We start from the raw sequence: 14,809 nt of genomic DNA, 5'->3' as shown, positions 1-14,809 counted from the left end.
AGTGAGTGTGGTGCAATTAGACCACGGCTTTGAGTCCAGGGCCTCTCAGCATCTGAAGATTATGCTGTGGAATAAGTGAGTCTAGTTATTTCGAAACTGACTTTGGGAAGACACTCTGACTTCTCTTCTGTATGGATATGCAGCTAAAAAGCAGCAGACTATACCATGGCAGATGTCATAGCCTTGCCAACATAACAGACTTCAGTGTACACAGTGGTGAAATAGATGCAATCACTGTTATACAACAGATATAATCTGTATTATACATGAGCAAAATGTAATCTCCAGGGACCCCACAAAGATCCAGCTGGCCATAAGTGCAGCTGAATTACAGCAGCAGAGGTATGCTTGGCAGTCAGCTGAAGACAAATGAAAAGCAAGAAGATATGCTCTTATGAATGGTCAGACTTGAAAGCACAGTGTTTCACCAAGCAATTGAGCAAGCTGAAACAGAACATACTGTCCTATATGCCCCTGGGTTTGACAGAGAGAGAGATGAGCACAGAAACAGTGAAGGTAAAAGTTCTCCAGCCTTGACCAGTGACGCACATGTACATTTGTTAGGTGAATGCATCACAATTATCATGGCAAAAGAGAAAGGAGAGTTCAGTATAGATATTAGTTATCTTCATGCAAAGGAAAACGGATAGATTATATAAGAAGGAGAAGAAAGAAGAAGATGGTGCAGGCTAATAAGAAAAACAGCAATTCATTGTGTTTTATTGCAGGAGTTAAGAGAAGTTAATTGGAGCAGGCAGTTAGAAAACAAGTGGAACTCAATCCAAAAGAGCAAGTCTGGGGGTGGGGGGGAGGGTGGTTGACTACTCTGTTCATTCCTAGATATGTTCTCTCAGTATGTTTCAAGCCTAGAAAAATGATTTAAAACTTACGAACATCTCATCCAATACTGCTTTCCATTAACCATTCTTGGGCTTCCCACAAAACACTGCCAGATTGCCTTGCTCGCAGCAGGTCTTTAAACAGCCAAACGGAACATATTGAGGATGAATATGGATATTTTTAAGCCAAGCATTTCATTCAATAACATCATATAAAGTCATTTAAAACAAGAGCAACAAACAACTAACACTTGTTTGAATTTTCCAAATACACGGAGCTATTCATGCATATACACTTCTGCCAGAATTTTTTCGGGAACAGTAAATTAACGTTACCCTACAAGTTTATGTTCATTTCCATGTATTTCTTGTATTACTAGCCTGCCTCTTGCTTTGTGGTTTATTTGGGCAAGTTGCCTTTTTTCTTGTCGCTGTTACTTTTTGTGAGCATGCCAGGGGCCTCGGGGTGCAAATAAATTAGGCTATTAGTGCTCCTTTTTTATGCCATAATATTCTCTCTGCTTGTTTGTGACCTAATCTTGAACCTCTTCCTAATGTGCTGAGCTGAATTTTCTCTGTCCTGATCAGATTAGGTGGAACAGTGGGCAAATGCATCCTTGTTTACATAAAACATGTTTGCCAGGAAAAAAAACACACACACACACAAAAAAAACCTAGTAGCAAACAAAGTAAGCCAAGTGTAGAGAGCTGCAAACAGAAACCTGTCCTTAGACAAAGTTCAAAATGACAAGTAGTGTTAGAACTGCGCTCCCATTCAACCAAGGTGAGCGCTGCACATCAGTGGCATTGCATCTTCTTCAGGCATATCCACTACAGGTACCTGTACTCTTCACAGGGCAGGGTCAATAATTGTTTAGAGGGCTGCAGACATATCTGTTACAATGAGGTGTTTACTCAGCCTCTCTTTTCAGTCACAATGGTATCAGGTAGTAATATTCTAAAACAGATTAGCTAACCCACCTGTCTATCACTGAAAGGTACTGTCCTGTTATTTTAAGACCAGCTGTAAAAACAACCTGGATGACACTAACATGCTGATCTAGAATCTCTTTTTGTAGCTCTAGATGTCTTTCTGTAGCGCCATACGTACTGTATACTTTTTGAACCTGAAAATGCTGTTGTGCTTTAGTAGTCTACTCTCTTGCTAAGAACCAACTGTCTTAATGGTGAATAGTGCGCTACTGACATTTATATTTAGAAAGACATGAGTAACAGAATCACACCTGAAAGCATTAATTGCTAGGAAAATGACATGACACTAACTCCAGGAGACTCTGGCCCAGCAGAAAACCAAGTTTCACCGTGTTGTATTGCTCCTAAGCTGACTGATACAGTGAATGCTAGAGGCTCATGCTCGGCAGGTGTTTGAAGTCACTTAGTGGGCATGGCGGTGATGGGTTGATGGTTGGACTAGATTATCTTAATGGTCTTTATCAACCTTAACAATTCTATCATTTCACAACTACACTTTCAAATGATCAGTACTGCCTCTGACTAAGCACATTATAGTTTTACCAAGAGCTTATCATGCTAAAGGACAACAGTTCACATATAGGCCACCTTTGGGAAGAAAAGCAATGTCAGACTATTGCCAGGATTTGCCAAACGAGAAAAAAGTAGATAATAATCCCAGATCTTCAGGCAGTTGTACACATCAGTAGCCTCACAGAGTTAGTTTAAACAGCAAGAACTTAAACATGTTTAGATAATAAGCTGCTCACATATTTTAGTCAAGAAAGAAGTTTCTGCATAACAGACTGCAGAATGCTAGACCATAGACTCCTCACAGTAATTCTGGGTCAAACAGAATCACAGAATCACAGAATGACTCGGGTTGGAAGGGACCTCAAGGATCATGTAGTTCCAACCCCCCTGCCTAGCAGGGCCACCAAACATACACATTTACTAGATCAGGTTGCCCTGGGCTCCACCCAACCTGGCCTTGAACACCTCCAAGGACGGGGCATCCACAGCCTCCCTGGGCAGCCTGTTCCAGGGCCTAACCACTCTCCTAGTAAACACAAACACAACTGCATGTTACTAAGATGTTAAGTCACCGAATAAAGAAGAGAATTAATCGTGACCCCTTTAACAGAAATTATTTCAGTGCATGGTTATCCTTACATAAATCATGTAGTACATCTTTATTCGAATAGCATCACCTTCAGCCACTACATTTCAGTAAGATACTTTGGTATCTGATTGTTATGATGTGGCTCTCCAGTTGGACGCTAAAGTTCCAAAGATGCAGGTAGTTCAGAATAAGCACCTCTGAGCCTCTGTTCCTTGACAAACTGATTTCAGTTTATAGCTCTCACTGTACAGTGCACTTTCTGGATGTCAAAATTTCTTTCCTGATTTTTCTGTATTTCCTTAAACCTCCTTTTAAAGAGTCCATTCTAATACAAGCACAGTATCTTTTGAATGGTCTAAGCAATGCCACACATAATATTACCTTTGCAATCTCACTGGCAAGTTTCTTTTAATTTGATCAAGTCTTGCAGAATTTGGGGTTCGTGTTCATCTACTTTATTATCGTTGTGATTTCTGTTTCCTTCTCAGCTGTGGTTCACATGAGTTACTCCCCCATTCTGCATGTAAAACAGACACTCTGACTTCAATAAGATACAACCTTGATAGCTGACATAAGTAAAATTTATTCCCCAATGTTTTTGTCATTGTCAAACCACGACAGTTATTAATTCATATTTTAGCCCAAGCGATTAACAGAAACAGTTGGTTGAGAGACACTCAAACCAAATCATAAGTAAGCAGCAGCATCTCAGTGTGCAGTTGTAAATGCTGAATGTAACTGCTGGATCATCTGAAGCAGTGAATAAATGTTTCATGCAGATTACTTTATCACACTTAGCTCTTTTACCTCTCATTGTACTTACTTCACTGGATTTGATCCAGAGCGGGACATGTAGAGCAAAATAAGGAAAAGAAACATCACAAAGGCAGCAAGTCCAACCCAAAAGGCTATGACAATAGAATCTGTGAACACAACACAGTAATTCTGTCACTGGTGACATGGCAAATACAAACAAAACAACAATGCAGTTTATGATCTGTAAGAAAGGTATGCCATTGAATTAGTTGAATTTAACTAAGCCCTTGAGAGAAGAGAATTGGAGTGCAAATTTGTTAAAAATCTTAAGTTTCCTAGCAACTTAACAGTGTATGGCCAGGGCTGGGGAGGGAGAATGGAAAATAAAATCTCATATGTGTATTTAAAAGGTAATGCTGAGTATTGAGGATGGTTTTCATTTTCAGCTCTTTGCAGGGGACACATTTCCTTTTACAAAATCACTGTGCAGTCTGCCATTACTGTCTCAGTGTATGACCACATCCTACTCTCTGGTGAAACAAAATGTAACCCATGACCTTTCATATGATGCTTTTTTAGGGAGGAAAGCCTAGCTTTGAAAACATATTCTACCAGGAGAAACACTAAACTTTCACACAGGAAAGCCTGTTTCGTAAAGAGCCCGTGGCCCCCAGGATACATCAGTGGAACAAATTGTGAAGAGCCCACTGTTCAGCTGCAGTACTTCTGTAATTGTCACAAAACAGCTCAAAAAGAAGCTTACTCCATTAGAGCTAAGTGATTTATTTAAGGAACAAGTGAATGGATTCCTAGCACTGAAGTATGGGTTCTCAATTGGTTTACACCAGCCGGAGGTCTGATCTGAGTGACCGCAGGGCTTCAGGAGTTCAGGAGAGCAAACAGAGCTCAGAAAGGATATGGAGGAAAAAGGGAACTCGTCTTCTATGACTTAAGGTTACAGTGCTCCTGAAATGACTGCTTCATTTATGAGCTTGCCGTTAGATGGGATGAATCCACTTCTCCCCCAGCAGCACTGTTTCATAAATGCTCCTTCCTAGGATCAGTGCAGTAGTGAACTTCCCAGATAGAGCCTCAGAAAAGTTGCATGTTGGGAAGAGCATAAGTCGAGAAATGCTCTGAACTCATCACTGGCTTCTCACTTAGACTAAGGTGAAAAAGAAGGGTCATTGACTCCAGAGACAAATATTGACCAGGAAAAAATAAATCTTCTATCTCAAAGGACAAAAAACAGTCATGTTCTTTGAAACAGGTCCAATATATCTGATGAGGTGTTTCTTTGTGAAAAAGTTCAGAACGTGTTGTCATCAGAGCCACAAAGAGATAAGGGGGAATTACTCCAGGTCCTTTATACCTTCAGCTAGAGCTGACCCAGCAGGAGGCTTATCAGAGTGCTGAGTTTTGGCTGGGCTACTGAGAAATGAGAATGTACAAAAAAACTACTGGGGCAACAGTTTATTTTATTTTTCCTCTGGTAAAATAAACAAATAAACAACCAACCAAACAACAACAACAAAACCCCTTTTACTGAGCTTTAATTCAAGGGATGGTAAATGGAAATGGATGGGCTAGTATTCCGGCCTACTCTCCCCAAAGTTATTATACGAGACAGTGACTGGGTGCTACTGCCACTCTCAGCTCCTCAGGGGAGAAACGGAGATATGAAAAACTCGAAGTGCTCAGAGCCACGTGGAGATAAATGAGGAGCATGGATTTACCAGATTCCATATCAATGCTATTTTAGTTCCATCTTTAAGAGCCGCTGATACAATTCATGGAATTCACTGAAGCTTATCAGATTTGTTCCAGATCTCAGGGCAACTCGTGAGGGATAAACAGAAACTTCCTGACTGTTTTTACAGTCTTATTAATCCTAATTAGGATTCTTTCTGAACTGGGACAACGTATTTTAAGAACCTATAAAAATCTCTTCTATTGCTAACTTTCATAGTCAGCTTCTATATGCATGTGGATATGATTTTGAACAGCCTGTTCATTTGTGGGCCAATTAAGCTCTGTATTATTTTCATACAAAATGGGTAGACGTGCATGATGCTATTAATAAAAAGCAAGAACATGACTTCATTGCTGGATTTAGATCCATTTTCATGAGACAAACAAGCTCTCACCATGCTTTGGGAACAGGCCACATAACAGAGGAGAAAGCACAGAGATTCAGGACTCTTGTTTTACACTCAATAAAAAAATAAGGCAAGACTGAATTAGGGAGCTATTATCCCATCCCAGGGGTTATGATGAATGTATACATTAGAGCTGATTCAGAGGGGCACCTGAACAAATGCCCAAGTCCCATTGCAGTAAATTAGCAGAGGTCCCCTGGAACATCAATATAGTGCTTATTTTAATTCTAGAGATATCATATATTTTGCCAATTTTGGAATATTTACAGCTCTATAAGCCCCTATTTAAAGGGAAATTATCACATTTCATCTTCTGCACAAAGGGCAAGAACTTGCTGAACATGATTTGTTTACATAGTTCCAAGCGCATGAAGACAATAATCCCAGCAGTTGCTTTTGAAGGTAAAAGAATGTAAATATTGTGGAAAGACAGGAAAACCTATAAAGTATATTCATTGCCTTACCAGGCCTTTTATTCAAAGCAAGGAAAAAAACCTATCCAGCTGTGGAATTATTTCCCTTGCTATTTTCTTTATAGCTTGTTTTCCCACTGGCAGTTGGAGAAGGAAGAATAAAAGTCCTAGTATGACGCAGCGTCCATTCCTTCTAGGCTGCTGATATGGAAAAACATCTATTTTTATAGGAAAGCCAAAAAACCCCCAGTGACCGGACAGTTTAACTTTCCTGCCCATCAGGAAACCAAACCCAACGTTTGTAATTTGGAAATTGATACAGCCAATACGGGCTTTTTAAAGACACAAATCGTGGAGCAGAATCCCATTTTGGCACACCGCCTGGAGATCTGTTACATAAACAGCTGCCCCAGGGAACACACGCTGCCTTAACCTTGCCCTGCAGAGGGGGAAAATAGTAAATCTCACACTGTACTCTAACATCTTTCTTTTTCCTCTTTGCCTGGGAGATAGGCAGCTGACATACAGAAGACTGATTTCCTGCAGATTTGGTTCCCAAAGCTGAGGCCAAAGGGGGTTTTCTTACTGCCTAACAGAGCACAATTTCTTCATAAAGCTTTTTTTTTTTTTTGTCAGGAAATTTCTTCACTCGCAGTATTATTCCTTCATTATTTAACCAGCTGCTACAGGAACTTGTGGGTATTTTATATCGTTGAAGTCTCCACTCCTTTATTATTAGATCAGTGAGTTGAAGTTACCAAAGGAACAGAAGATCCGATGCATAGACAAAAAGCATGATCACGTAAGTCACCTGCTTAGAATATAAAGAGGCCTGAAAGGTGTCAGACTTCTCTGTTTCCTTACGGTAAGAGAAGAAATAGGGAAGAAAAAAAAATCACTAAGAGATTGGTTTACTCTGTTGTGGGTTTGTTTGTTTGATTGATTGATTTTTAAACTGAAATAAGGCTTGAGAGCACTCATGAGCACTCAGACAGGTATGTGGCAATGCTCCCCACAAAACTATCAATGAATTTCAGAGGGGAAACATCTTCTCACAGGAGCATGTAAGGGGTTCTCTGGTGGAATTTGCCGGAGATTATCTGACAGAACTTTCAAACTAAGAGAATTAGCTAAGTGGTGTAAAGCTGCTCACAACCTGCCTGTTCCCAGCAGCACCAAATGTTGCTCTACAGTATTCTGGTGCAGGATTTTATATATGGAAGGCTGTGGATATTTACATCTTCTTCTTTTAGGTACGTTGCTCTTGGTTACCTAAAGTTAGAGGCAGTAAACCTAGGCTCATTAGAGTTGGCAGAAAAGCTCTTCTAGAGGCAGTGCAAAATAAAACTCTGCTCTCATTCTTGCTCTCATAAGATCACAAAGCTCCCCCCTGCACAGTGACCTGAATTAGGTGCATGAGGAGGGTGGTCAGAACACTCCTCCTGCACACTCTCAACCTTCACAATTAGAAAGGCACTGCCTTGAAAATAAATTGAAAGCATATCATATTTTTCCTGCAGACCTGATCACTGTAATAATGTTGGGGAAAGCTATAATAGCTCCTGAAACCATACCTGCATAGCTGCAGTTGTCTTCAGTAAACCAGAGACTAATAAAGCCACCGCTGCTGCTTCACTACCACAAAGATGTGACAGAAACTGCAGAACACTGCCCATAGCTCAGACAGTTCAAACATGCCTGTCTTTTCTCCCTTGATCTTCATCCACCCATCCAGCTCTATCGGCTTCCATGGCAATAAGGTACCATGCTGACAATGTATATTACTACTTCATCTTACCACTCAGTAGCACTAAACCACAAGAGGAAAAATGATAGAATCTATTTTCAACTTATTGTTCCCGGCCAGCAGAAACAAACCTCTTCCTTTAACAAGGTTTTAAATATTTATCAGTTGTAACATAAGCTGCATATCCCAGGCTGAAAATGTGATAGTCTTACAGCAGAACTTTGCTTGTTCACACAACTTCTCTGAGAGTAGCAGGCAAGTAGCTAACACCCCAAGCCTACAGATCTGCATGTAATTAGGTTTACACTCAGCAATGGTAAAAAGCCCATCCTTCTAAATAAAAGTTAGTATTAGCAGTCTTACAGTTTCAAGTATTGTAAAATAAATCAAAGAGCTTCATTATTAGCAGCAACTTCTGTTAGAACACAGTCATGGAAAGACAGTTTGGCACACAGACACCCATCCATACAAACCTTGCACGCTTAAACCATTATGGTCTCAGTCACAAAGAAAGCAAGCTAAGTCAGTAAGACAAGCTACACAACATTTTGCCCGCTCCTTTTTCCTGTACTAGATAAACACCTACTACACTATGATACTTACATTTATTAACTTTCAACTTCCTTCCATCTACTGGAATTGGATCTATGTAATCCCAATAGTACTCGTAAGACCAGAAGTACTCAGATGAGTTTGTTCTGTTGGCCATGTCAGTAGTGCATTTTAAATCAGCTTCAACCAAGTACTTTTTTTCATTGTGCTTGAGCGCCCTCAGAAAGAGATTGCTTAACTGATGCCTATGTAAATCACTCTGGAGTCCTGTAGCTCAAGGACTGCCTTGGTACTAACAAACGTTGAGCAAAAAATGAATATTAATGCCTGACAGATAAGTAGTAGCAGCCTTTAAGTGCAATCCTTGCTTCCTGGTGGGCAGTTACATTATTCCTCAGCATATCAGAGCTGAGATGGATGCCAAGTAAGCTAAGAATGGGATGGACAAGTGCCAGATGTGTCACAAACCCTTCTCTCTGAGAGACAGCTGCAATGAAGTGTTCTCTGGAGCTACTGGAAACGGCTAGGCTGAAGTAAATCTCTTTCTATTCACATAAAGGAGATGCATCATAAACAGAGGATACAACAAAGCTGATGAAAAGTCTGAAGCATAAAATCTTAACAGGGAGTGGCTGAAGGAGCTGGGATTGTTCAGTCCAGAGAACAGGATGTCAGGGGAGACCTCAGTGCTCTCTACAACTACCTGAAAAGAAGCTGTGACAAGGTGGGAGACAGCCTCTTCTCCCAGGCAATGGTGATGAGAAAAAATGGCCTCAAGTTGCACCAGGGGAGGTTCAAGTTGGGTGTTAGGAAGGGTTTCTTCTCAGCAAGAGCAGTGCTGCAGTGGCACAGGCTGCCCAGGGAGGTGGTGCAGTCACCATCCCTGGAGGTGTTCAAGAGCTGTGTGGATGTGGCACTGAGGGACGTGGGCAGTGCGGGCTGGGCTGATGATTGGAGTAGGTTAATCTCACAGGTCTTTTCCAACCTTCATGATTTCACAGTCTGTGTTTTACTTTGCTGCTTCCTCACTCCCTGTGCCCCAAAGGCAATGGACGGAAGAGCTGCCTCCCAGCCACAATATAGGTAGAGCCAGCTGAAGGCCTGAGGTGTTGGGCCCTGGCAGCATAGCAAGCGGTACCTATGTATGTGCTTAACTAAGCCGAGCAGAACGGTAACTGCTTTCGCAGCAAGAACAGCAGGTCCTCAGCTGGATTTTGGCTGCATCCCTACAGCCTTCAGTGTGTGGTGGCTGGGGAAGGCAGGGCCGCATCCTGTAGCGCACAACGCGCCAGTTTGGCTAAAAACAACTTTGAAACCAACCACAGCCACCTTCTCTCTGCCTTCTCAGTGCTACGTCATCCAGACACCTCCTAACACATCCCGTAGGCGTTACGAAGGCAAGGCACTGAGCTAGACCAGCGCTGAAACAAAACCCCACCTCCTACGTCTACGCTAGTTACGTACCCACGCTGGGGGCATGGGCACGTTCTAATCCCCGCCCCCTGCTACGCTAGGAGCGTATCTACGCTAGGGGGCGTGGCCGCGTACCGAAGCCCGCCTCATGGACGCGACGTAGTCGGGGTACTTCCGGTTCCGCTGCGGGCGGTTTGAAGGTGATGGCGGGCTTGTTGTATCCGTTGCCAGGTCTCGCGGTAGGGTTGGATTCGTCTTTGTCTCTGCTCGAGTCGACCATCCCTCGGGAGGCGTTGCCGATGGAGCGACCGCGGGCTAACGGGAAAGAGGAGGAAGAGGAAAATGACGAGAACCTCCCCATGGTGTTCCTGTGCGGCGGCTGCAAGAGGCCCGTGGGCGACACGCTGAGCTGGGTGGCCAACGACGAGGAGACGGATTGTATTCTCCTGCGCAGTGAGTGCCGCTCCCACATGCCCTCTCCCGCATGATGCCTGTTGGGGGCCCTCGGTCACTGTTGCCTCTGTGCAGGTGCCTCCAGCAACATCACTGTGGACAAGGAGCAGAAGCTGTCCAAACGGCCTGGAGAGTGTGGATGGTGAGCGCTCTTAAAACCACGGTAGAAAAAAATATATGCCTCTATGCTTTTAATAGGGGTGTGGGGAGGAGTGATTTTCTCTCTTTGTTCTTGTTTTTTTAAAGCATGGTTGAAACGTTTTCCTGCTCTGGCTGCTCAATGGCACTTGGCAGCATCTACAGGTGCACCCCAAAACATCTCGACTACAAAAGGGATTTGTTTTGTTTCAACATTGGCACAATTGAAAGGTAAAGAATCTGCATTGCTATCAGGTTAACCTCATCCTCCAGACACTGTATCAAGGGATGCTGCTGCTAACAGGCTGAGCAAGTTCCCTATGACAGTCAGGTTTTGAGTATCTCTGGAGGAGACTCCACAGCCCCTCTATGCTGTTCATTCTGGTAGTCCGTCACTCTCATGGTAAGAAGCTTTTTCTCATGTTTGTCTGGAACATCTTGTCTTCCAGTTTGTGTACCTTGCCCTCCTGATAGGGTCAGGCTCTTTTCAGTGGTGCCCAACTGCTTGGCTCTGCTCTTTAGATATTTATAAGCTTTGATAAGATCAGTCCCCTCAGAATTCTCTTCTCTAGGCTGAATAGTCCCAGGATCTCAGCCTTTTCTGGTCTTAAACTGTTCTTCGGTGTTTCAGGATGTTGTTCAGTCTCCACATCAGAGTTCTTTCTGAAGTTTATTTTAAAATCTCAATCTTCAGAACCATCTTAAAGGTGGAAGATTTTAAGTATCCAGACTAGAGATCTTTTATCCAAGTGTTATTATAGTAATAGTGATAAGCTACTGTTACTTCCATGTAGGCTAGTTTTACTGTGTCTACTTCTATATGAAGTTCCAGGCTGTTCTGCTGTACATACTTGGGTGTTTTCCTTCTGACTTTGAGCAGTCTTTTCCTCTTTACACAGCTAAATACTTTGGTTTTTTAATGACAGTAAAAGTCTCTGGAAGACTTATGACGGGGCCACAAAGTGGCATTCTCTTGGAGTAGTGATGATGTCTAGTTCTCCCAGCTAGCGCTACACTAATCTCAATGTCTGAATGACATCTTGGTTCTTTAGAGCTCAAAGCTGTTTAAGTTTCACCATACAGCTCATTTGCAAGATTGCTAAACATAGGGTTGTGTTATTGTTGTTGCCAAAATAGTGCTTTGACTGTGCTGGTGCATTAACTGCAATCTTATCAAGAGTGGAGGATGAATCAAACAAGTGTTCTTTTGCCTTCAGAATGAAAAGTGCATCATCTAAACTGTAGCATATCAGTTACATTCTAGGATCGTCAGAAAAGCAGGCTGTTACTGATGAGGAACCTTTAACTCTCGAAAGTCGAGCTGCCTTGGAAGAAGCACTAAAAAGGGTAATGCTTAATCTTGCATTGTTTTGATGACCTCTATACTTGTTCTTTATATTGTACACCTGTTTCTAATCATGTCTTTCCCCATTTACTTCACAGGCAAACACCATACTAAGTGCTCTGGAGGCAAGACTGGCTACTGTTGAATCAAGAATTGATTCTCTTCACAGTAATGCTTGAAAGAAAATTCTGCGTATAAAATAACTGCTGGAGATTGATGCGTGTGAAACTCTGGAATCTGTGGGAATATTTTAAGAGCTGCTCGAAGATCTGAAAGATGTGGGTGGTTTGTGCTGCAACAGGACAATGCCAGCTACCGAGTCTTTGTCACAGATGAGGAGTTCCCCTTTTGTCTTAAGAGAATACCCTGGGAAGAAAAAGACTTCTAAAAAACAACGTTTCAGTAGACTTGTTGTTTATGTATATTTAATTTTTTTTACCTTGGAAAGCAAATGTCTTATCTCCTGGTTGTCCTGTAGTTTAATATCTGCTGAACTGAATTTGTATCTCTTTCCTAAAGCAATTAGGGGGGAAAACACACACACACAAAAAAATACCCCACCCCATGACTTCTGTCACTTTCTTGTCCCCGCAGTTGTTATTTGAATTGTCCTGCACAGAAATGTCACGGTAACTTTTTTTTTTGGCAAGCTCAAAGCTAAGATGAAATAACTGTAAAGAAGGCTTCAGATGCATCAGCTACTATGGCTTTCTGTGCAATATTGAGAGTCATGCGTGTAATGGCCTCAAAGAGGAGAAGAAACAAGGCTACGAGCAGCACACCTTTTAATCAAAGTTAGGTGCATTAATCAATTTTAGGTGCATATTTGAACAAAGAATTCAGTGCTACTTAAGAAACTCCTGTCAATATTTCATTGTTAACATGTAGATCTTACTGGTATGGTTCGCTGTATGTTTGTCTTCCTAGCATTGTGATGGGATTTTTTTTTCCCCCCGATAAATCAAAGTAAGTGGTAAAAAAATCTGACTTCTGTTTCTTTACATTCCATTGCCCAAAGCTATTTAATTGCATCACTACTAATTTTTAAGTAATCTCCAGAAACTCGGAATGAATTTTCCCACTGTTTGTCCTACTGGTAACTACCAATTCTCTTGAGAGCTCTCTTATTTTCCACTGCACCCTCCCCACCCCCTCTTCTCTCTATCTACCATTTTGTTTTAAAGTAGCATGCGGTTTGGCCCATTGCAGTTGTCTTGTAGTCTTTCACGTTCAGGCAACTCAAACACTGTTATATGCATGCCTGCTGAGGTATTATTCTAAGCTCTGATTGTTCCAGTCAAATTACTCAGTGTCTTTTTTGAAGCAGCATCATCTCTAGCAAGACCTTTAGCTCGTAAGTTGCGCAGCAGGCTATCTGGAGGCAACCACAAACTCTTCTGTCCTTTAACTGAAGTTTGGTTGACATTTTTCATAGAGTGTATTTTTCTCAATGGCTAGCGCTGGCTTCGTAAGCTTGCCTTTTCAGACATAACCCTTTATATTTTTTGTCTGTGTAATGTGTATATTTTTCATTAAGTACAATTATGGGAGCAAGGATGCAAGCCCTTGGTTTCTGTCCAAAGTCTAAGAAGTATGCTGTGTTCTTAATGTCTTCTAACAAAGGTTAGAAGGTGAACCAAGTTCACAAAGGTGAACTTGTGTGTTCTTCTGCTTATTCCCTGTCTGAGTTACAAGCGTGTTGGGGGTGACAGACCGAGCAACCTAGCAGTCGTCACCTTGACTTGGTTTCCAAGTAGGCCTTTGTGTTTAATGACATTAAACGTACATCTAATAATTCTAGTTCTACCCTAGATTCAGAGAGCCAAGTTAGCTGGCCTCAAGTAGCATCTGTAGGCAAATTCCTCCATTAAATATTTGGAAGGCAGCTAATTGTAGTTCAGAGCTATTCCCTAAACAGGTTCATCACCTGAGTTCCTTCAGTGACTTTAGGGGACGGGTGCTAATATTGTATCTCTGTATTGTTGTAGTGTGTAGCAGGAGTAAAACGCGTCTATGTAAGCAAACGTTAAGAGATGATTGCTTATCTTATGGTAAGCACATACCTTTCATAACCGTCCATCTTATTTAGCTGCTAAGAGAAAAAACACCTGCTGATGAAGGAATTGGAAAAGTAAAAAGTTACCCTCAAGTTGCAGGCAGAAGTGACCATATAGCCCAGTTTAGTTTCTGCTGTGGAGCATAGGGAATGTGTTTTTTAAATGTGTTAAATAACAGTAAACTAAGATGAGATACAGTTGTAGTTCTCCATCTTTATAAACTACCTGCCTTTGGCTACACTGCATATTTGGTGTCTTTCAGCATATTGTGGGTGGGAGCTCGAGCAGTTTTAGCACATTGGCTCTTAAAATAGGTCTATGCTCTCAAGAATTTCAAGCTGGCTCTTTGCTAAGGTGTGCAACAAACAGGCTAAGTTTGGAATGAATTTCATCCAAAGAGCTATGTACATCTGCATGGGGAAATGTGTGTGTTTGGGTGTGTATATGAAGTAATCTTTACTTTTTGCAGTGCAGTTCAAGTAGGAGCTGGTATCTGGAGTGCTTAACTGGGTGAAGATAATCTAGTACAGATTGATTGCTTGTTTGTTTTTGAAATGTCTGTTGTGATACATTTGAATAGTTGTTAAACGTTAATAAAAGCTGTAGTTGTTCCCTAAACAACTAAAGTTTTAATAAATAAAGTTCTAATGTGCCAACATGATTTATAGGCATGCAGTCATATGAAAAGGTATTGTTTCTCGTTTAATAAGCAGTCTCCATTACTGGTGGATGTTCCTTCTGTGCCCACTTTGAACCTTTGAATACAGGGTATTTTAACACTGGAGGTTCTGCATGCTCTGTTGTGCATTTATTTATCCCAGGTGCCTTGCACACTATGCAGT

At 41.7% G+C, this 14,809-nt stretch overlaps 2 protein-coding genes across 2 annotated transcripts; one reads left to right on the top strand and one right to left on the bottom strand.

Moving 5' to 3' along the window:
- Nucleotides 1–3,753: 3,753 nt before the first annotated feature.
- MRAP (melanocortin 2 receptor accessory protein) lies at nucleotides 3,754–8,718 on the bottom strand. The gene is made up of 2 exons (XM_072338657.1): nucleotides 8,613–8,718; nucleotides 3,754–3,857 (listed from the first exon to the last, which is right to left on the bottom strand). Exons 1-2 carry the CDS (start codon nucleotides 8,716–8,718, stop codon nucleotides 3,754–3,756), a joined length of 210 nt encoding a protein of 69 aa, XP_072194758.1.
- A 1,390-nt stretch (nucleotides 8,719–10,108) lies between these two features.
- On the top strand, nucleotides 10,109–14,628 carry MIS18A (MIS18 kinetochore protein A). Its single transcript, XM_072361436.1, has 5 exons — nucleotides 10,109–10,427; nucleotides 10,503–10,569; nucleotides 10,674–10,796; nucleotides 11,819–11,912; nucleotides 12,009–14,628. Exons 1-5 carry the CDS (start codon nucleotides 10,178–10,180, stop codon nucleotides 12,087–12,089), a joined length of 615 nt encoding a protein of 204 aa, XP_072217537.1. The 5' UTR covers nucleotides 10,109–10,177; the 3' UTR covers nucleotides 12,090–14,628.
- The last annotated feature ends 181 nt before the right edge of the window (nucleotides 14,629–14,809 follow it).

The sequence above is a fragment of the Excalfactoria chinensis genome, chromosome 1, assembly GCF_039878825.1.
Source record: "Excalfactoria chinensis isolate bCotChi1 chromosome 1, bCotChi1.hap2, whole genome shotgun sequence".
Taxonomy (NCBI): Eukaryota; Metazoa; Chordata; class Aves; order Galliformes; family Phasianidae; genus Excalfactoria; species Excalfactoria chinensis.
Note: the sequence above shows the minus strand (reverse complement) of the source record. Positions and strands in the feature narration are given on the sequence as shown.